Source organism: Bradysia coprophila (genome assembly GCF_014529535.1).
Source record: "Bradysia coprophila strain Holo2 chromosome X unlocalized genomic scaffold, BU_Bcop_v1 contig_34, whole genome shotgun sequence".
NCBI lineage: Eukaryota > Metazoa > Arthropoda > Insecta > Diptera > Sciaridae > Bradysia > Bradysia coprophila.
In genome coordinates this window covers 129,196-148,058 of record NW_023503324.1, presented here as the reverse complement: position 1 = coordinate 148,058, position 18,863 = coordinate 129,196, and the positions used below count along the sequence as shown (strand labels likewise).

At 36.3% G+C, this 18,863-nt stretch overlaps 2 protein-coding genes across 4 annotated transcripts in view; one reads left to right on the top strand and one right to left on the bottom strand.

Annotated features, from left to right (window-relative positions):
- Nucleotides 1-18,863, bottom strand: part of LOC119069403 — a 180,482-nt gene that overhangs the window by 72,942 nt on the left and 88,677 nt on the right. The gene's annotated exons all lie outside the window — the stretch shown is intronic.
- On the top strand, nt 7,278-8,274 carry LOC119069406 (NPC intracellular cholesterol transporter 2). The gene is made up of 4 exons (XM_037173456.1): nt 7,278-7,433; nt 7,499-7,618; nt 7,693-7,755; nt 8,036-8,274. Exons 1-4 carry the CDS (start codon nt 7,367-7,369, stop codon nt 8,239-8,241), a joined length of 456 nt encoding a protein of 151 aa, XP_037029351.1. The 5' UTR covers nt 7,278-7,366; the 3' UTR covers nt 8,242-8,274.

Sequence of the window (18,863 nt, the reverse complement as noted above, 5' to 3'; positions counted from 1 at the left end):
TTCAGTGTGATTTCAGCACATAGCAGTCCTCATGTAGCTACGGCCCTGTTCAGGTGAGTCTACTGTCACTTTGTTTTGGTTTTAAAATGGAAGTCCACCGATTTCTGATGGTTGGAAAACTTAACCAAATAGCTTCTGATAAGAATTGGATTTTTCCCAGTTAGTTTCTCTTCGACTTTCATGTACACCAAGACGAAGTATGAATCAATCGTGGATCAAGTGTGATTGGTGTTCGTCATTGAGCATAATAAACACCGTACCCTCCAACAAGGTAACAAGGCAACAACAAAAATTAATAAAAACGGAGGTATTAACTTTCCATTTCATCACTCATTCGCGACCAATATAATACTTCGGACAACATTTTCATCTGAACCTCATCTAAAAATGGCAACAGTATTTTTCTGCAGGTAAATCGCTTAATCCGAACAGAAAGTTTTACGATGGATTCGAGATTATCATACATTTTTAATTGCCTTAATAAACATTCCATTTCGATAATTGTTCAACGTAAATGCATCAGATACCTAAAGTATGGAGCGCACACAACGAGTGCACCTTTAATTTTGAGGCGAAAAAGAGAGCATTTGAACAGGTAATTGTGTTTACGTCTTCTAAATTAACAAAATGGGAATGGGAAAAATTCAATTTCGACGAATATAGCACCAAATAGGTACCCCACATATCCAAATATTGGAAAGTTACAAACACATTTCATTATCTCTGAATATACTCATCGAAAACGTATTAGGCAGTGAATATATCTATTGCCATAAATACAAGACAGTCCGGCACATATTGTAAGAAATTTTATTTATATTTTTATTAAAAATGCATGGTGGAAGGTGAATAACTCAAATATTTAACGCAAAGTGAAATGGCATTAGTTAGGGTGTTTTTCAAAAAGTGCAGGTTTGCCTTTGCTTACCTTTCGGAGATTCAGACTTTGGCAAAATTGCAGTGTACGGAAAAAGCGGGGATCGACGAGTTTGTGGGTGTTTTCCAAAGTACAATTTTTTCACCTATACAAGCTAATAATCTAATACAATCAATGATAGGATCGGGTCCACTGACGTTATTAAAGGCCGCAAAAGTCGTTCCACCTCGCCCCTTCCTCATAAATAACATTATAAGAACATTGTATTGCCTTTCAACCAGCTGTCTTATTGAATAAGCGAATTGATATTAATAACGTCACTTTTTGAACAGACGATGGGGCAATCAGGTATTTTTGCAGAAGGAAGAGATAATATTGATCTACCTTATTGCGTATAGTTCTACTCTTGCGTACCTTCCTTTACCGAAATTACTGTTCCAGGTGGTAAGCTGAGCCACAACAATGGTTCACCGGTTCATCCAACAACGATTATGCCGCTAAACTCTACCCTCAATTTCACTTCGAGTTTGTAGGATCGATTGAGTCAGCTTAGGTTTTTGTTTACAAATCTGACAAATGGTTCGAATGTGGAATCTTTTTGCGGTTGGGAATGCAAACCGGGTTTGAACGGAACCGATCTTTTTTTTTACTGCCGAAACCATTTTTTTCGGTTTATCGGTTTTTTGGTGTCAAAAATATTTATTTACACTGAAAAAGTACTCATCCATCGAAATAACTTTGGAATGAGAGTAATAATGACGTCAGAGCAGTACCACCTTTGGGTTTTCATTTTCTGGATCTGAGACCGACCTGCAAATCATGTATGGCTACGTTCCCGTTAGCAGCTCAATTTCGCAGTGATCAGCAGAGGTGCTAACCATTACGCCATTGAGTACATCATGCATCATAGACGAGACTAATTTGAACTACTTTTCTTAAAGTGGATATACTATTGCTTTAGTGTGGCACACCCTAATGACTGTGAAATTTTATCTACAAAAGGTAAAGCAAATAAAAAACAAAAGATTCGCATTACTGATCGCACACAGGTTTGTTCGACGTTTCATTTAACCAACAAAAATTTTAAAATTTGTAAAACAATTTTTTTTATGTTGTTGTTTTCATTTCGTCGAACGAACATACGATTTATTGTAAACAAGTGGAATGTTCTAGTATCGAATGCATTTTCGTGAATGTAATTTGATCAATGGAACTCATAAACGTAATCGTTCGTTTTGTGTTAAAAATGTTTTGTATACGAAACTGGAAAATATTTATGACATGTTCCGTAGTAGTTCAAGTATACATATATTATTATATCGAATAAAACTCTTAATCACAGGGGTGTAACTTAGAACAATTTTTAATGTCGCTGCCTTATACATTTTTGATTTTTGTACCAGCCCTGATCGACTCGTTTTTTAATTTTCTGAATGTTTACAGTTTTCGACAACAACGATTTTCTGTTATAGTAACTTTTGATTGTCTTCGGCAATTGCCATAAATCGATGGTATTTTACGACAATTTTTATGGTAAAATGGTACACCCGTGGTAAATGTCAATACATTAATGCATAAAGTCGACATATATATTACCCGCGAGAAGGCAACATTATAAAACATTGTAAATGGATACCTGCAGGTATAATTTTTGTTTACAAAATTCTCGGTGTTTTCGCTTTCATATTTGGAATATTTTACGTCGAAAAGCACGCCGTCTATCCATTATAAATAAAATTGTAGAAAATGTCGTGTTTTCACAGTCACATCGAGGAAATAAAATTTTAATTAGTCTAGCTGCTGTGTACATATATATCCAAACGATTGTAAAGAATCGTCGAGTCCAACTTTTCATTTTATGGCTTTAAGAGTTGGAACGGAAAAAGCATTTTTTGCGTAATTCAACCAACATGTATGACTTTATATCACTTGAAACTGACACAGAGTAATGCCAATGCGGCACTCAAGTTGCGAGACATCGTCTATCATTTCTTTGCATTTGTATAAAATGAAAATACTACGCCTTCGAATGGAATGTTTATAACAGTCTGAATCAGACAGTGCCTAGGGCACTTTCAAATAACTTGTTCCTTCTAGGGACCATCATAATGTCGTACAACGCTAGGGGGTGGAAGGGGTGTTCAAAAATCGAACACAATTGGACAGATAGAAGGGAGGTGAATTGAATTGAATTTTTTTAGTCAATATCAGTTACTGTGAAGAAAAGAACTACCACTTCCCGAACTCACTGACGAAAATTATAATTTTCTTCTTCTTCCTTTCCTTTTTACTGAGCTTGAACTTTGAGTTGGATGTGAACAGTGTCCGTTTTCGATCTCAGTATACAAAGTTTTATTTATTGTTTATAGAAAATAAAAAGTGATTTTCAACCAGTAAATAGTGTAATTTAATAAAAAACCATTGCAGAAATTAATTTCACTCATAATTTTTGTGTTTCAATATGTTGATAAGAGCCAAAAGGAGAATTTGTTCGTATTTGGTGGTCGGTGCAGTGTTGTTTTGAAATGATAATTTCTCTGGATCTAACACTAATTTTATAAATGTTTTTCTGCAATAACGTCGTAAGACGTTCAAAGTTCCATATTAATTTATAAAATAAGTGCTCCAATGTGAATTTATCGAAATAATGACTACACAAAATGTGGTTTATTTTCATACAAAGGTGAGTGATTCCATAAAGCCAAGAACAGATGGCTCTTTAGTAAGTAGTCGGCCCTCTTAAAAGATCTCGTGAATAAAACGATTTTCTAATTTATAATTTTTTTTAACACGTTTGATCATGCTGAACATGACTAAATCTAAAACAACTATAATATTGTTTTTGATTGAGGAAAATTTATTAGATTTTATGATTACGAAGCTGCAAAAAGCTCCCATTTCTCAATTGACAGATATCGACTCTCTAAACGAATTTCGAAAAACTGGAAAGTCTTTCAGAAGCGACACTACTGCGCTTAACAGTGTTATATTTTACGAAAAGACGACCAATTTCAAGATGACTTTTCAGAAACTGTATTCACATTATATTTGATGAAGTCTTGTGACTTTTTTTAGATGTTTTCATAGAGAATCTCAATAATTACAATAGAATCTTTATATTCAGAAGAGTCTCTGTCTTCAAATATCTTCACTAGAGACTCCCAATCATCACAATATAATTCCATTCTTAGCAAGAGAATCCCAATCATCACTATAGAATCCCAATCTTGGCAAGAGAATCACAATGGAATCTCAATAATCACACTAAACGTACTCATAAACCATTTCCAAGATTCAGTCCATCTGAAATGCAAAAGGTCATCTACTTTGCAAATCGATAATTTTTTAATCCAGAAATTCTTATATTTCCAAAGTATACACCTTGAAATGTTTATAATTTGCACCCTAGAGGGATGAACAATTGGAAAGTCATGTTTTCACGTGAATCCAAGAATTATGAATTGAAATTGGTCTACTCAAGTAAAACCCGACAACCGTTTTACGACAACTCATTGACACCATGACACCTATTCAGAGAATCAGTAACTTTCTCCATACAGCAGCCACGAAACTGCCATACCAAAAAATACGTCAGTTTCTCCGTTGCTGCATTTTTTGTGTGGATAAAGCTACCTACTCGTCAAATAGATGTAGAGGAGTTGTCGAGGTTTTGCTTGAATAATACATGAAATTTCATAAACTTTCAACGGAATTTTGAAGTAGGTTTCATAACTCGATTCTTCAACACTTCACTTCAGGTTATGCAAATAACAATTTTAATAATTCAATATTAAATTGTTCAATACCTAGAAAGTTCTATTTTTAATTAGCGAAGTGATTAGCGATCGGCGAAAAAAAAATTCGCTAATGACATTCAAAAAATTAGCGGCGCTAGTAGCGACGCTAATAGCGTCGCTAACGACTAGCGACGCTAGTGCAACCTTGATGTTGAGTAAAAAAATTGTTTCGCAGGCTACCTCACATGTTCTATATCAGTAGTAAGAAGTAAAAAGTTTCTGGAACAAAATTCTATCGGATTATGAAGAGAATTCGAACGAAATCAAAAGCATAAAATTCAGTGAAATTGATTGGAATCGAAAATAAATCGACGACACATCTCGACGTCTCGCTTTAGAAGCAACTTCTAATCGAATGCGTTTAACTCAAGTTAGAGAAATAGTCTCGACAAGCCAGTCGAATATGTAAGACTCAGTTAATAATTAAAAAAACAAGGCATCAGAACAGCCCCGTACGACCCGTAGTTAAGTAAATCACAACCTTTTTTCAAAATTCTTTTTTTCCTTTTCTTTTTCTTCTAGCCCTTCCAGAGCTAGAACAAAGTTGCTGAACATTGTTTTTGGGTAAGATGCAAAGTGGGCTTGTTGGGAGGGCTCAATGGTCATTACTCGGCCCTAGGTGTTTGCTCATCCGATTTTGCTAGATTTTGTTTTTTATGGAAGGTAATTGAATACAAAGAGAACGTGGCGAAAAAAGTTTCAAATTTGGGCCCTTAGACTAAGGCCGCTTTATGGCCCTATGGGGTTTTTGCTCATAAGTCGAGAATATTTCATCAACCTTTTTGTTTCGTTTGAGAGATAATTTAATACCGAAAGAAAATTGGAAAAAAAGTTGTAAATTCGGTAAACGCAATTTTAAAGATGAACACTTACAGTTAATTTGCAAAAATAGGCAATAATGTCAAGTACGCAATAAGATTACGGAAGCATTTTGATAACGAACGAATAAGGTATACGGGTATACGGGTATACGGACGTATAATGGTTTCGGGCAAAATAGGTTTACGGGTCGTACGGGGCTCAGTCGCAGCAAACGCTCTGACTGTTCTGATGCCTTGTTTTTATTGCGGATTCGTCATCTATGAACATAACCAAATGCTTTGCCCTTACTGTCTGCTTCCAATTCGACGTGTTACAAACGACATATTACTCTTATAAGCCCCCAGTACTTCGTACGGGGCTAAAAAAACATTATCACAACGAACGCCTACAGCTCCCTTCGCCACAGTTGCATGCATTTGAAAAAATATTTGCAAAAAGATCGTCAATTAATCTTTAATCTTTTTTCATATTTGAACTTTAAGACATTGAATGTAATAACAGCCACAGCAATAGCACATGCACCTGCATATTATATCGAATTAAAATTTCTATCGACTAGTATGGTGTTTATTCACCAGACAACATCGTTTTTTGTGTCGTATTATTGTTGATTGTTGTGGATTATTTGACCTACAAAACAAGTTGTTGGAAAATGGTAGTTTTTATTTCTTTTAATTAAACCACGAGGGTAGGAACATAGTGAATAGGTGTAAGAAAAAAACCGAAGAGTTATGTGGACTATTCAATCGTAAATCAGTTAGCCAGAATAGAGAAAGGATAACCATAATCACTGATAGGTAGTTTCATTCGACCGAATAAACAAACATCCGTGACTGTTCGCAAGATGGAAGCGTAATTCTTTTAATCTTAGTGCAATACCTCTTACGATAACTCTTGAATCGACACACTGGCAAAGATAAAGTGAAGTACTTTCAACCAGTTGCCTTAGCAGATTATAATTTAATGCACTGATTACCACATGCTATTCGAATTTATTTAGGTATCAGGCGAGCGATGCCATACCGAACATGGTGGAATCGATTTTATATGAGAGTTGGAAAAAGATGTAAGCGAGACAACTCAGCTGAATTTGATTACAATATATGACTATAGCGTCAACGAATTACTTTAGTTATCATCTCCCGTCATGCATGATATTGAAATTTTAGAAATAATTTTTTTTCATAAAAAAATTCAAGAAGTATAATTCACGAAAATAGGCAGACTCGCCGGTGAGGCTATAGCAATTCCATCTGTTATTTATTCTCTGGACCAATTTTAATGATACTTCAAGAGTTTCAACTCCATCGTTAGAATTTATTGAGTATTATAAGACTTTCTAAGAGTGACAATTCCATAACAGTCTTGAGTCTTAAGCAGAGGCGCCGACTTTAGATTTGTTCATGGGGGCAACGAGTACAAAGTGATAGAAAATGCTGGAAAACTCTATAAATTTGAAGAATTTTTGCGTTGTCATGGGGGGAAAGCGCCACTTTCGCCCCACTGAACTCGGCGCCACTGGTCTTAAGAGCTTCAAATCTTCTATATTTAGGACTTCTCCTACGGAACATATTCCATGAGTTTTGTTACCATTACTTCCTTATACAATGGTTTTTGCCGTCTAACAGTGCCGTGAAACTAAGCAAAAGCCTGTATCTAATCCACCTCAAACATTAATAATATTTCTTAAGGTTATCTTCTATCTACTGATAATGAATTATCGAGAGAGAGAATAAACAACAGCCATTAATGATAATGACCAACGCATTGTATAAATTGAGGTACTTCAACATCGGAAAGTACATTTCATTTTTACGTCGTTTTGCGCACTGCAGAATAGCTACGTGGATTGTTATTTAACGCGAAAAAAATGCTTATTCATCTAATTGTCGGTGCAATTGTGCCAGCATTGGTATTGGCTTACCAAGTGGTTCCGTGTAATTGACAATTTTGAAGAAAAACAGATTGTTCGAACTGACAGCATTTCTTTGCCGTTCTACAGGTCCCGACCATCTACCAATTAATGCACCACCAATTGACATTGAAATTCAAGGATGCCCGTCGTCGCCATGCCACGTTACGCGCGGAACAAGCATCACCTATCAAGTTCGCTTTTTCGCTGGTATGTATCGATTACAAAGCTTTCAATTTAATTGACCATATTGCTTAAGAGAAATTCTTTTTTGTTTCTATCAGCTGTGAATACACCAAGAATGCAACTAGCTATGAATTCGACCGTTTTTGGTGTTGAATCTCCAGGTAAGAATTTATCAATAAAAATCTTTCGTAAATATGTGACCTTGCGTAGAAGTGCTTTGCGTAAACTTCCACAGTCCGCACCTTTAAGCGATTCATGCCAAATACTGTAGATTGATTGTGGAGAAATTTGACTTTGCAGTGAAAATTTGTTGATGTCTTGTATAGATAAATTTATCTTTTTTTTAGTGTGACAGGTCTAATGTGGATAGAAACGTTGATCGGGAGACTAAAGTCCTTATCCTTTGTTTATAAATCTCTAAATCTTTGCATTGGTTTTCAGTTCAACTGCCACCAGAATTACGGGATGCTTGTAACACTATCATTGAAGGCTGTCCAGTTACTCAAGGGCAAATACTGACGCAGAGAGCAACCATTCCAGTCACTAGCGATTTTGGGGGCGGCATTCCAGCTCAACTTAAATTTTACATCTCTCACGACCCTGGTTTTTACTGCACTTGTGCTATGGTGAATATTGTTATTCACTAAAAGAAACATAATAAACTAACGAGAAAATTGCAATTTCTTTTGAATATTTTACTACTTTTCACTGGATGGTATGGGGAGCTTAGGAAACATACGAAATTGAAATTATTAATGAAAAAGCATTGCGAATATTTCCAACTCAAAGTTTGGTGATTTTATTTATTTTATTTTTATTTTTATTTTATGTTTATTTTTCAACGTTTTACGACCAACTAACAGGCCGAAGCCCAATAACAAGTCAGTCGAACATAAGTTAAAACTATAATCATACAAATCAGTCAACAGAGAATAGAATAATCCGATACAACAAGCCAAAAGTCGCATTACAAAAAAGAAAGATTAGTTACAAAAGAAGACGTTTCACCATTCAAAATAGTCTCGGACCAGCTTTTTGTAGGAGTGCAGGGTCGATCCAGTAACCTCCAGTTCACGGAAATAGACATCATGGTTTAGTTGAGTTTAGTTGCTGTTCAGTGGAGCATTCCTTTGGTAGTTTGCCGTCATTTTCGGTAGGTAAAATGTCGAAAACAAAAGTCATGACCAACATCGGGGACGATAGAGAAATCAAAATTGGTGACACTGTCGTTGAACGAGTCGACAGCTATGTATATCTGGGACATAAACTGAAGTTAGGTCTGGACAACCAGACTGCAGAAATAAGACGTAGGATTGGTCTTGCATGGGCAGCGTTCGGAAAACTCAGACTAATTTTGTAATTTTTTTTTGAACTCTCTCGATTTGGTCACACGCATTGGCATAGAAGGGGTTCCAGACCGTCGAGCAGTACTGTAGGAGATATGAAAATTGATGGAAAGACATACTTTGGAACTGTCGTCAGTGATTTATTTATTTATTTCAGTGATTGAAATATTCGATAGTATAAACTCTCAGAGATTATGGAATTTGACACAGCCTCACTGTGATAAATAGTATTCTAGTATTCTGGGCTGTAAACCTGAAATTGTGGTTGTTAGATATAAAAAAGCAACGCATGCAACAATTGGTCACTGCGTTGACATTTTTCCTTGAAGAAACGAATTAATTCAGGTCGTTTCGAGTATTCGCTTAAACCCGACAATATTATCAGAAATATAAAATTCACAAAAAGGGGATGGTCGGTCAATGACTTAAAATATATTGATGTTCAATAAATAATTCAGCAGATGTTATCCTTGTGGATGAGTGTTATGCGCTGTGAACATCGAATAACATATTTTCAGAACATAAAAATATAGAAATGAATTGATGACAACTCTGCGTGCTTCTCTGCATTCTTGATATGCTTTAATTCTTCATCATTTCATTGTGCCTTGAACCCCAAACACAAGCCTTAAACCTGTTAAGACTCTTTTCACCTCTATTCCGTATAATGACAATAAATCATAGTTTCATGTTAATGCAGCAGCAGCAGCTTAATTTCTAATCCCAACATTAACTACTATAAATTTTTAGTTGAAGAAACTTACACGAACCGAGTCTTTAAATTGCTATGGAAATTCGTCTTCTTAAAAATAGTTGAAAAATATTGAAAAATCTCATGGAATCTGGTGTTCTATTTAAAACAAGAAGAAAAAAAAACAGATTTTGGGTTCAATTTTATTGTTGCATGCCGCAAATTGGAATGTGTTGTGGGTTATTTTTATTTTAAATGGGCCATATAATTTTGGGTTAATTGGTTTTGATGGGTCATCGCTCGGACGGTGTTAAAAAAATCGTCGCAATCTACTTACACGGGACCGTTTGAGGTTGTTTCAAAACATGAAAAGTTTTTACAGTTAAAATCGCTGGAAATGCAAAAAATATTTCCATCGATCGCTTGAAGCCAATGTTTACCAGCAATGATTCTCTTCATCAAGCCGAAACTTCTAAAAAACAGGTCAAATTTACGAAACCGCTCACGGTAATTTCTCAAAAAAGCGTTTGCCTTCCGCCTTAATTTTGAATAAATCGATATTCGAAACTAGGCCCCACCTTTTAAGCGGGTCAGGTCCCTTGACTGACAATTTTTGCAATATATTTTTAATCAATTTCATTTTATTTTCCGTTGTTAATCTACCGAAACATCACAAATAACTGATAAAAAACAAGTTCTTTGCAAAACCATTTTTTCTGTTATCTATTTGCTTGTAAATTTGCGGCCAGATTTTCAATCAACAATACATAAATAAACAAAGACTCGTGTGAATTCCCACTCATATAAGTAGTCTATTATTCAGTTTTATAGTCTTATTGTTAACATTAAACAAAAGTAAAAGATGAGAATTTGGCAATGCTGTAAACTTTGGGGAGGTCACGCAGACCGCCATTTTATTAGATACGCGGAAACACACCACGTCTGATGATTTTACATACAAAAAAAAAATCACCACATCATCACGGCGATGACAATCATCACAGTAGGTGAATTTTGTATGAAATCCGCCATGCTATCATCAAGTGTGGTGTGTCACCCGCGTATCTGTATCTGCGTGACCTCCCCAAAAGTTTAAGCCTTGGAATTTGGAACGATTTTATTGAATAATCAAAATACATCGCACGAGCAACGGTCAAATTCACACACCACGCACCACGTGCCACCAACCAATCGCTCGGCTTCAATCTCACGTCCTCCAGTCGTGAAAAGTAAGGCCGAAATCGCTGCCCAGAATCACGCCGTGCGTCAATCAGCTGTTCCCGTTCCTCGACCGCACAACATTCAACCTATGCGTACACCGCCTGTACGTGATTTATGCTGGTTTCATCGTCAGTTTGGGCGGGCGTCATTGAAATGTCACGAACCGTGCGCTTTCTACAATTTAGTTCCAGAGCAACAGCGCCGAGTTATCCGCAACGCATTGGACATCGCAGCTGAAATTTTTAAGCGAACTAAATTGGCCTCAGCCACGCCAGTCAAATCGACCAACAGCATCACGAAAGAGCTTCCACGTCCATTGTCACCGGCATCAGTAGAGGTACCCGCTACTTCGCCTGACATATCGACTCCCAGCAACGACAACTCTACGTCTGCTGGTCTGGACTCACTTGTTTCGTCGTATGACCAGCGCTTTCCATTAGAGAAACTTACACAAACATTAAAATTAAATTTAAAGAAATCAATTAGAAACTGCAAAACTACATTAGAATCACTACACAACTGACTGACAGTTGCACAATGAAAAAAAACTCATGTCCATTGAAACGTGAGGGTAGATCCGTTTGCCAAATTCTTGTTATAAGACAAGTTTAAATAAATGCATCTCTATTTTATCTGACAAAAATTTCACAACATTTTCATAGTCATTAAAAGATTTCATTTGCACCATCCAAAAGTTTTGTCAATTTTTGAAACAACACAATTTTAATGACAAAATAGCTTTGTTCCAAATAACTGTAAACACGATTTTTTTCTGGCCGAACGAGCACGATTTCACCATAGAGATCGGTTTCATATAAATATTGATGAGGTTGTATCTCTATGGATGAAATTCGACAATCATATGACCTCGGAATAAACCTATAGAACCCCATCAGAACAGTCGGAGCGTTTGCTGCGACTTAGCCCCGTACGACCCGTAATCCTATTTCGTCCGTAACCATAATACGTCCGTAGCCGTAATACGCCCGGAACCCTAATACGTCTACAAGCCTCTAATGCGTCTGTTACCAAAATGCTAGTAAAGTTGGGTATGATCAAATTTACTGAAAGTGTTCATTTTTAAAATTGCGTATAGCGCAATTACGAAAGCCCGTACGAAGTACCTCTCAAATAAAACCAACAATTTACGATATTATGTTAGAAACCCAACATGTTTTGCTAACTTTCCATTCGGTATTCAATTATCTCTCAAATTAAACTAAAACTAGCAAAATCGATTGATAATTACTTGATTTATGTGCAAAAAACACTGAGGGCCGAGTAGCGGCCTCAGTCCAACGACCTAATTCTATAAATTTTTCCACAACACGCAAGTACATCTCAGATTTTACAAAAATTGGCAAAAACGGATGAATTTTACTTCATTTTTACCGATTTATATCGATTTTAATAAAATCCAATATGGCCGTCGGCAGCCATTTTGTTAGAAAACCAGAAATAGTACTGACGCCTTACAATTCTTAATACCTTTCAAACAAAAAAAAAATCATGAAACTCGGTCAAAATTTACTCGAGATATTGTCAAAATACACCACGTTCACTGTACTGCCAAGTAGCCGGATATGAGCTCACTCCAAGGGACCTAGCTCACGCTCCGGTCAAATAAATTTCATAATATTTTTGGTACGTTCAATACCTATCTAATAAAGCAAAAATAGACGAAATCCGTTCAAATTTGGCCGACCTACAAGCAAAAACCTACAAGTACCTGGTTCACATCAGGGCTCTAACTCACGAGTCGGTCATCCAATTTCCATGAACTTTTTTTGTCGATTGGTATTGTAAACAGACTGAAGAGCCGCCGGCTAATAGCCGCCGCCCAGACTCTTACTCGGCTGACTTGGCGGCTGGAGTATTTTCGTTGTGAATGGAATAAATACCTAATCCTCATCACGTATACACTTACGTGATAGTACCGTGGTAGAGGTAAAATTAAGTCAAAACAATTTCTTATATGTAACACCTAATACCGGTTTTGATGAAATTCACTAAATCCCGCGAAATGTAGGGGAAAAAAATTGTATTTTATGCGCATTAAGCGGATCAATTTTTGTAAAATTTGAAACCCGAGTTAAAACCAATTCACCAAAATTCACAAAGCAAATAGCGACTGCAAATGGTTTCATTGATCTCGAAATCAAATTTTTAGCCCCGTACGAAGTACTGGGGGCTTATAAGATTAATATGCTGTTTGTAACATGTTGAATTAGAAGCAGACGGTTACGGCAAAGCAGTTGTCTATGTTCATAGATAACGAATCCGCAATAAAAACAAGGCATCGGAACAGTCGGAGCGTTTGCTGCGACTTAGCCCCGTAATACGCCCGGAACCCTAATACGTCTACAACCCTCTAATGCATCTGTTACCAAAATGAAAGTCAAGTTGGGCATGGTCAAATTTACTGAAAGTGTTCATTTTTAAAATTGCGCATAGCGCAATCACGAAAGCCCGTACGAAGTACCTCTCAAATAAAACCAACAATTTACGACATTATTATTATTATTAACCCAAAATTTTTTGCCAACTTTCCATTGGGTATTCAGTTACCTCTCAAATAAAACTAAAATTATCAAAATCGGATGATATTTACTCGATTCATGTGCAATAAACACTTAGCCCCGAGTAACGGCCTTAGTCCAAGGGCCCAAATTTGAAACTTTTTTCGCCACGTTCTTTTCGGTATTCAATTACCTTCCATAAAAAACTAAATCTAGCAAAATCGGATGAGATTTACTCGATTTTTGTGCAAAAAACACTTAGGGCCGAGTAGTGGTCTTAGTCCAATGGCCCAAATTTGACTTTTTTTGCCACCATTCTATTCTGCATTCAATTATCTCTCAAATGAAACAAAAACTAGCAAAATCATATGAGATTGACTCGATTTATGTGCAAAAAACACTTAGGGCCGAGTAGTGGCCTTAGTCCAAGGGCTCAAATTTGAAACTATTTTTGCCATAATTCTGTATTCATTTATCTCTGAAATGAAACAAAAACTAGCAAAATCGGATGAAATTTACTCGATTTATGTGCAAAAAACACTTAGGGCCGAGTAGCGGCCTTAGTCCAAGGGCTCAAATTTGAAACTATTTTTGCCATAATTCTATATTCAATTATCTCTCAAATGAAACAAAAACTAGCAAAATCAGATGAGATTTACTCGATTTATGTGCAAAAAACACTTAGGGCCGAGTAGTGGCCTTAGTCCAAAGGCTCAAATTTGAAACTATTTTTGCCATAATTCTGTATTCAATTATCTCTGAAATGAAACAAAATATAGCAAAATCGGATGAAATTTACTCGATTTATGTGCAAAAAACACTTAGGGCCGAGTAGCGGCCTTAGTCCAAGGGCTCAAATTTGAAACTATTTTTGCCATAATTCTATATTCAATTATCTCTCAAATGAAACAAAAACTAGCAAAATCAGATGAGATTTACTCGATTTATGTGCAAAAAACACTTAGGGCCGAGTAGTGGCCGTAGTCCAAGGGCTCAAATTTGAAACTATTTTTGCCATAATTCTGTATTCAATTATCTCTCAAATGAAACAAAAACTAGCATAATCGGATGAAATTTACTCGATTTATGTGCAAAAAACACTTAGGGCCGAATAGCGGCCTTAGTCCAAGGGCCCAAATTTGAAACTTTTTTCGCCACCATTCTATTCGGCATTCAATTATCTCTCAAATGAAACAAAAACAAGCAAAATCAGATGAGATTTACTCGATTTATGTGCAAAAAACACTTAGGGCCGAGTAACGGCCTTAGTCCAAGGGCCCAAATTTGAAACTTTTTTGCCATCATTGATCCATCATTCTATTGATCAACAAAAGATCAGTGTTGATAAGTGATCTTTATGGGGAGGCCCAGAAAAGTTTGGATAATAAATAATTTTTGATTGGTTTGTTTATCTATGTTTCAACATTATTGTAACTTGATATAGAACAAGAGGTAGTTAACTCTATGTTGTAACTGCTCTGAACGCTTTCACAGCAAAGAACAAAAATGGGCAGTTTTCAAAATTTTCAAAATTAGTACAACTGACACTGATGTGATTGTATTTTGTTGTTGTAACACTAGACGAATTCGGAGTGGATGAGTTTCAAAACACACTTCTCACTCGTTTGTGCAAACTTCTGTTGACGGATCACCGCTCTTTAAGAAGGAACACTTTTACAGACACGGCGTGTTGATCTTTATAAGTTTCTTTAAAGTTTTCCACTCTTGTTTATTCATTGTAAAATAACTATCGAGCAAATTATTGAAATTCTTTCTGATCCATAAAGATCGTAATTATTGTCATTGTAACATTAGGTTTATGTCAGTGTGACGATGTCAGGCTAATTACCGGTTGTCACTTGTGCCTGTCTTCTATACTATTGAACCCACGAAACATTGAGCATTGTCGTGTTGTAATTTTTCACACGCGATAAACGACGGAATGAACGGTAATTATTTACTGAAATTATTCGTAAAATGCTAAAAATAAACTCTTTTCTGAGTTTCTAATTAAAACCGAAAATAAACGTTTAACGAATTCGAGTTAAACCAATCAGAGGGAAGCATACAGAAAATTGCTGCGATTAGCCCCGTTTATTTTACCTGATTTATTTTACATTCGGTTCTATTTGCAGTCACTTAGCTCGTACTTGAAGCGGATCCACTTAAAAGCGGTAGTCGCAACCACTCGAGTTCTGCTCAATTTTTTTTTTACTTTTGTATCGTAAAAATGCAATAGATCAAAAACCGTCCAGGTCAGGGTTTTTATGAAATTTGAACCGACTAGGTCAGAAAATTTTCTGGATCCGCCACTGCGCTTGAGTTTTTGATTTTTCCCCCCTAATGGTCCGATCATTTTCGAGCTTGAACTCACAATTCCGGACTAGTCATCGATTCTCGCCTATATATAGTTGCCGCGTCTCAAAAAAATTTCTTCGTTCTTTTTTTGGAAGTTAGACTGCGTCAAGTCCTCCGCTATCGCTCCGGACATGATATGATACATATATAACTTCATAAGAGCACGGAGAAATTCAGAATTGGCCGAGGTGTAAGGCAGGGTGACACCATTTCACCGAAATTATTCACGGGGATTCTGCAGTGTATTTTTAGGAAGTTAAACTGGAGTAAAATGGGAATAAAGATAAATGGAGAGTACCTGAGCAATCTCCGCTTCGCTGATGACATTGTACCGATAGCAGCGAATCTAGGTCAGGCTCAGCTTATGCTACAACAGTTAAGTGAAGAGGCAAGCAAAGTTGGCCTCAAGATGAACTTATCGAAAACAAAAGTCATGACCAACATCGGGGACGATAGAGAAATAAAAATTGGTGACACTGTCATTGAACGAGTCGACAGCTACGTATATCTAGGACATAAACTGAAGTTAGGTCTGGACAACCAAACTGCAGAAATAAGACGTAGGATTAGAGATGTGCGGGCCGCCCGAAACTTTCGGGCGGGCCAACTTATTATCCGGTCCGATCGGGCTTGGACCGGACGGATCTTAAAACCGATCGGGCCGGTTCGGATCGGACTTTGAGAAATTAGATTTGGGCCGCCCGAAATATATTTTTCTTTTAAAAATCGACTCAATTACATGTGATTTTGTGTCTTAGTAAATTGTGGGTTGGCAAATGTAGCAATTACTGATCATTAAGTAGAGTCCTACTTGCCATAGACACGTCAGTTTTTCACGTTCGCTTGTGAATAAAAACGTTTTATAGCTAAAAGTTTTAATTTTAGAACGATTTTTTTTCTCGGACGGCCCGAAAAAAGCCCGGGCCCAGTCCAGCCCGACAACGTTTGGATCGGGCTTTAAAAATGAATTTCGGACTGGGCTTCGGGCCGGACGGGCTTCAAAAAAACGTCGGCCCGCACATCTCTACGTAGGATTGGTTTTGCATGGGCGGCGTTCGGAAAACTCAGACTCATTTTCAAAAGCAAAATGAATAATAGTCTGAAACGCAAAGTTTTCGACACTTGTGTCCTTCCAGTGCTCACTTATGGAGCGGAAACGTTAACTTTAACGAAAGCATCCGAAGATAAATTGAGAGTGACACAAAGAGCCATGGAACGGAGTATGCTTGGAATAACACTCAGAGACAGAATGACGAATCAATGGATTCGACAACAAACCAGGGTCGTTGATGTCATGGAAAGAATAGCATCTCTAAAATGGAGCTGGGCGGGGCATATTGCAAGAAGGACAGACGAACGTTGGACCAAAAAGATCATGAACTGGCGACCACATAAAAGACGAGCTATAGGTAGGTAGACCACCAGAGAGATGGACAAACGGAATTAAGAATATTGCAGGTACAAACTGGCAGCAAATGGCAATGGATCGTACGAAATGAAAAGAAGTTGGAGAGGCCTACATCCAGCAGTGGATAGAAACAGGCTGAAAAAGAAGAAGAAGAAGAAGTAAGCATTTTTTCGATGTTCCACCAAAACCCGAGTTTCCAAAATTTTTCTTTTAAATCTATTTTCACCTCATTCCAGATACCCCAAAGTATCCAAAACAAGTTAAAACCAGAAAAAACAAATTTTTACTCGCGAGAAATGAATTTTTAAAGTCAAAATTTCATGAAAAAATCGACTTCCGCGAAACAAAACTTTGACTTTATACCGCCATATCGAAAGTCCGTATCTCCAAATTTTTGCGGAAAGTGGCTGTTTAGAGAACTAGAGTGCTAGTCCGTTTTTAGTCAGCAAACCAACTATCTGTCAACCCGATACATTCTGATATGACGTAATGAAGCAAGGAAGACTCAGTTGAAAAAGAACCTTAATGACGATCAGTCGATTTATGTACGATTTGAGATAATTAAATCATTTTTTTTGTTAAACGTAAATTTTACGTGTTTTAATTTCAAGCTATTATCGAAGTAATAGTTTCAGTGGCTTAAAAACATCTTTGGACTATCCTGGACACTTTATAAGCAGCATGTCACAACTTTTTTTCAGAAACAAAAATTTTTCTCGCATGTCGAAAATTTACTTACATGCTGAAAAATGGCCGCATCAAAGAATATTCCATGCAAGTTTTTCAATAATTTTGTTCGATGATCATGGGCGCGCGTTAGCATAGCACCCGTGACGCAAGTCCTATTACTAGAAAAAATTTCAAAAAAAAATTTTTGTCGTAGACTGCAGAACCATATATACAGCAAATATTGAATTTCTACAATTCAAATCCGAATGACTCCAAATTAGCTTTAAAAAAAACTAGGCGTCCGTACGAGTTCAACGAGCTGTCACACGTACTTGTAGCTTAAAATTTGGCCACGCAATAAATCTTCCAGGAAGCCCCATTTCCATACATTTTGATCAATTCCAGTACTTTCTTCTTCTTCTTCTTCAGTACTTTAAACGAAATAAAAAAATCCTACGTTAATTTTGGGAGTAGATTCTAGTCGTCATTTTAAGACATTTCAGAAAAAAAAATTGGGGGAACTGGCCTCGTTTGGGAGCTAGGGCTCCTCGAAGTTCCCATATAAGCCCCATATAAGAACACCTTTAAGTGTGTGTGTGTGTCGATGTGTATGGTAGAACAAATTTGTTCGCTTTTGGTAAGCTCTGCCCACCTCAAACTTTTTTCCTAAATTAATTATATTTTATATTTTTTAAATTTTTTAAATTTTTCAAATTTTTCAAATTTTTAAAATTTTCAAAAATTTCAAAATTTTTAAAATTTTTCAAGTTTTTTAAATTTCAAAATTTTCAAATTTCAAATTTTTTAAATTTTTTTAAATTTTTCAAATTATTCAAATTTTTTTTAAATTTTTCAAATTTTTTTAATTTTTTAAATTTTTCAAATTTTTCAAATTTAAAATTTTTTAAATTTTTTAAATTTTTCAAATTTTTCAATCTACTAATTCTTCCAAAAGAACTGATATCAGTCAAAAACACTCAAAAGAGTAAAAGTGACGCAAGTCCCTGTGCATACTTCCAAAACAACTGATATCGCTGGATGTTGAGGAAAGTACTTT

Coding starts and splice junctions, on each gene's coding strand:
- LOC119069406 (XM_037173456.1), top strand. CDS start 7,367: ATGCTTATTCATCTAATTGTCGGTGCAATTGTGCCAGCATTGGTATTG. Junction 7,434..7,498: donor GGCTTACCAAGTGGTTCCGT/GTAATTGACAAT, acceptor GCCGTTCTACAG/GTCCCGACCATCTACCAATT. Junction 7,619..7,692: donor TCAAGTTCGCTTTTTCGCTG/GTATGTATCGAT, acceptor TGTTTCTATCAG/CTGTGAATACACCAAGAATG.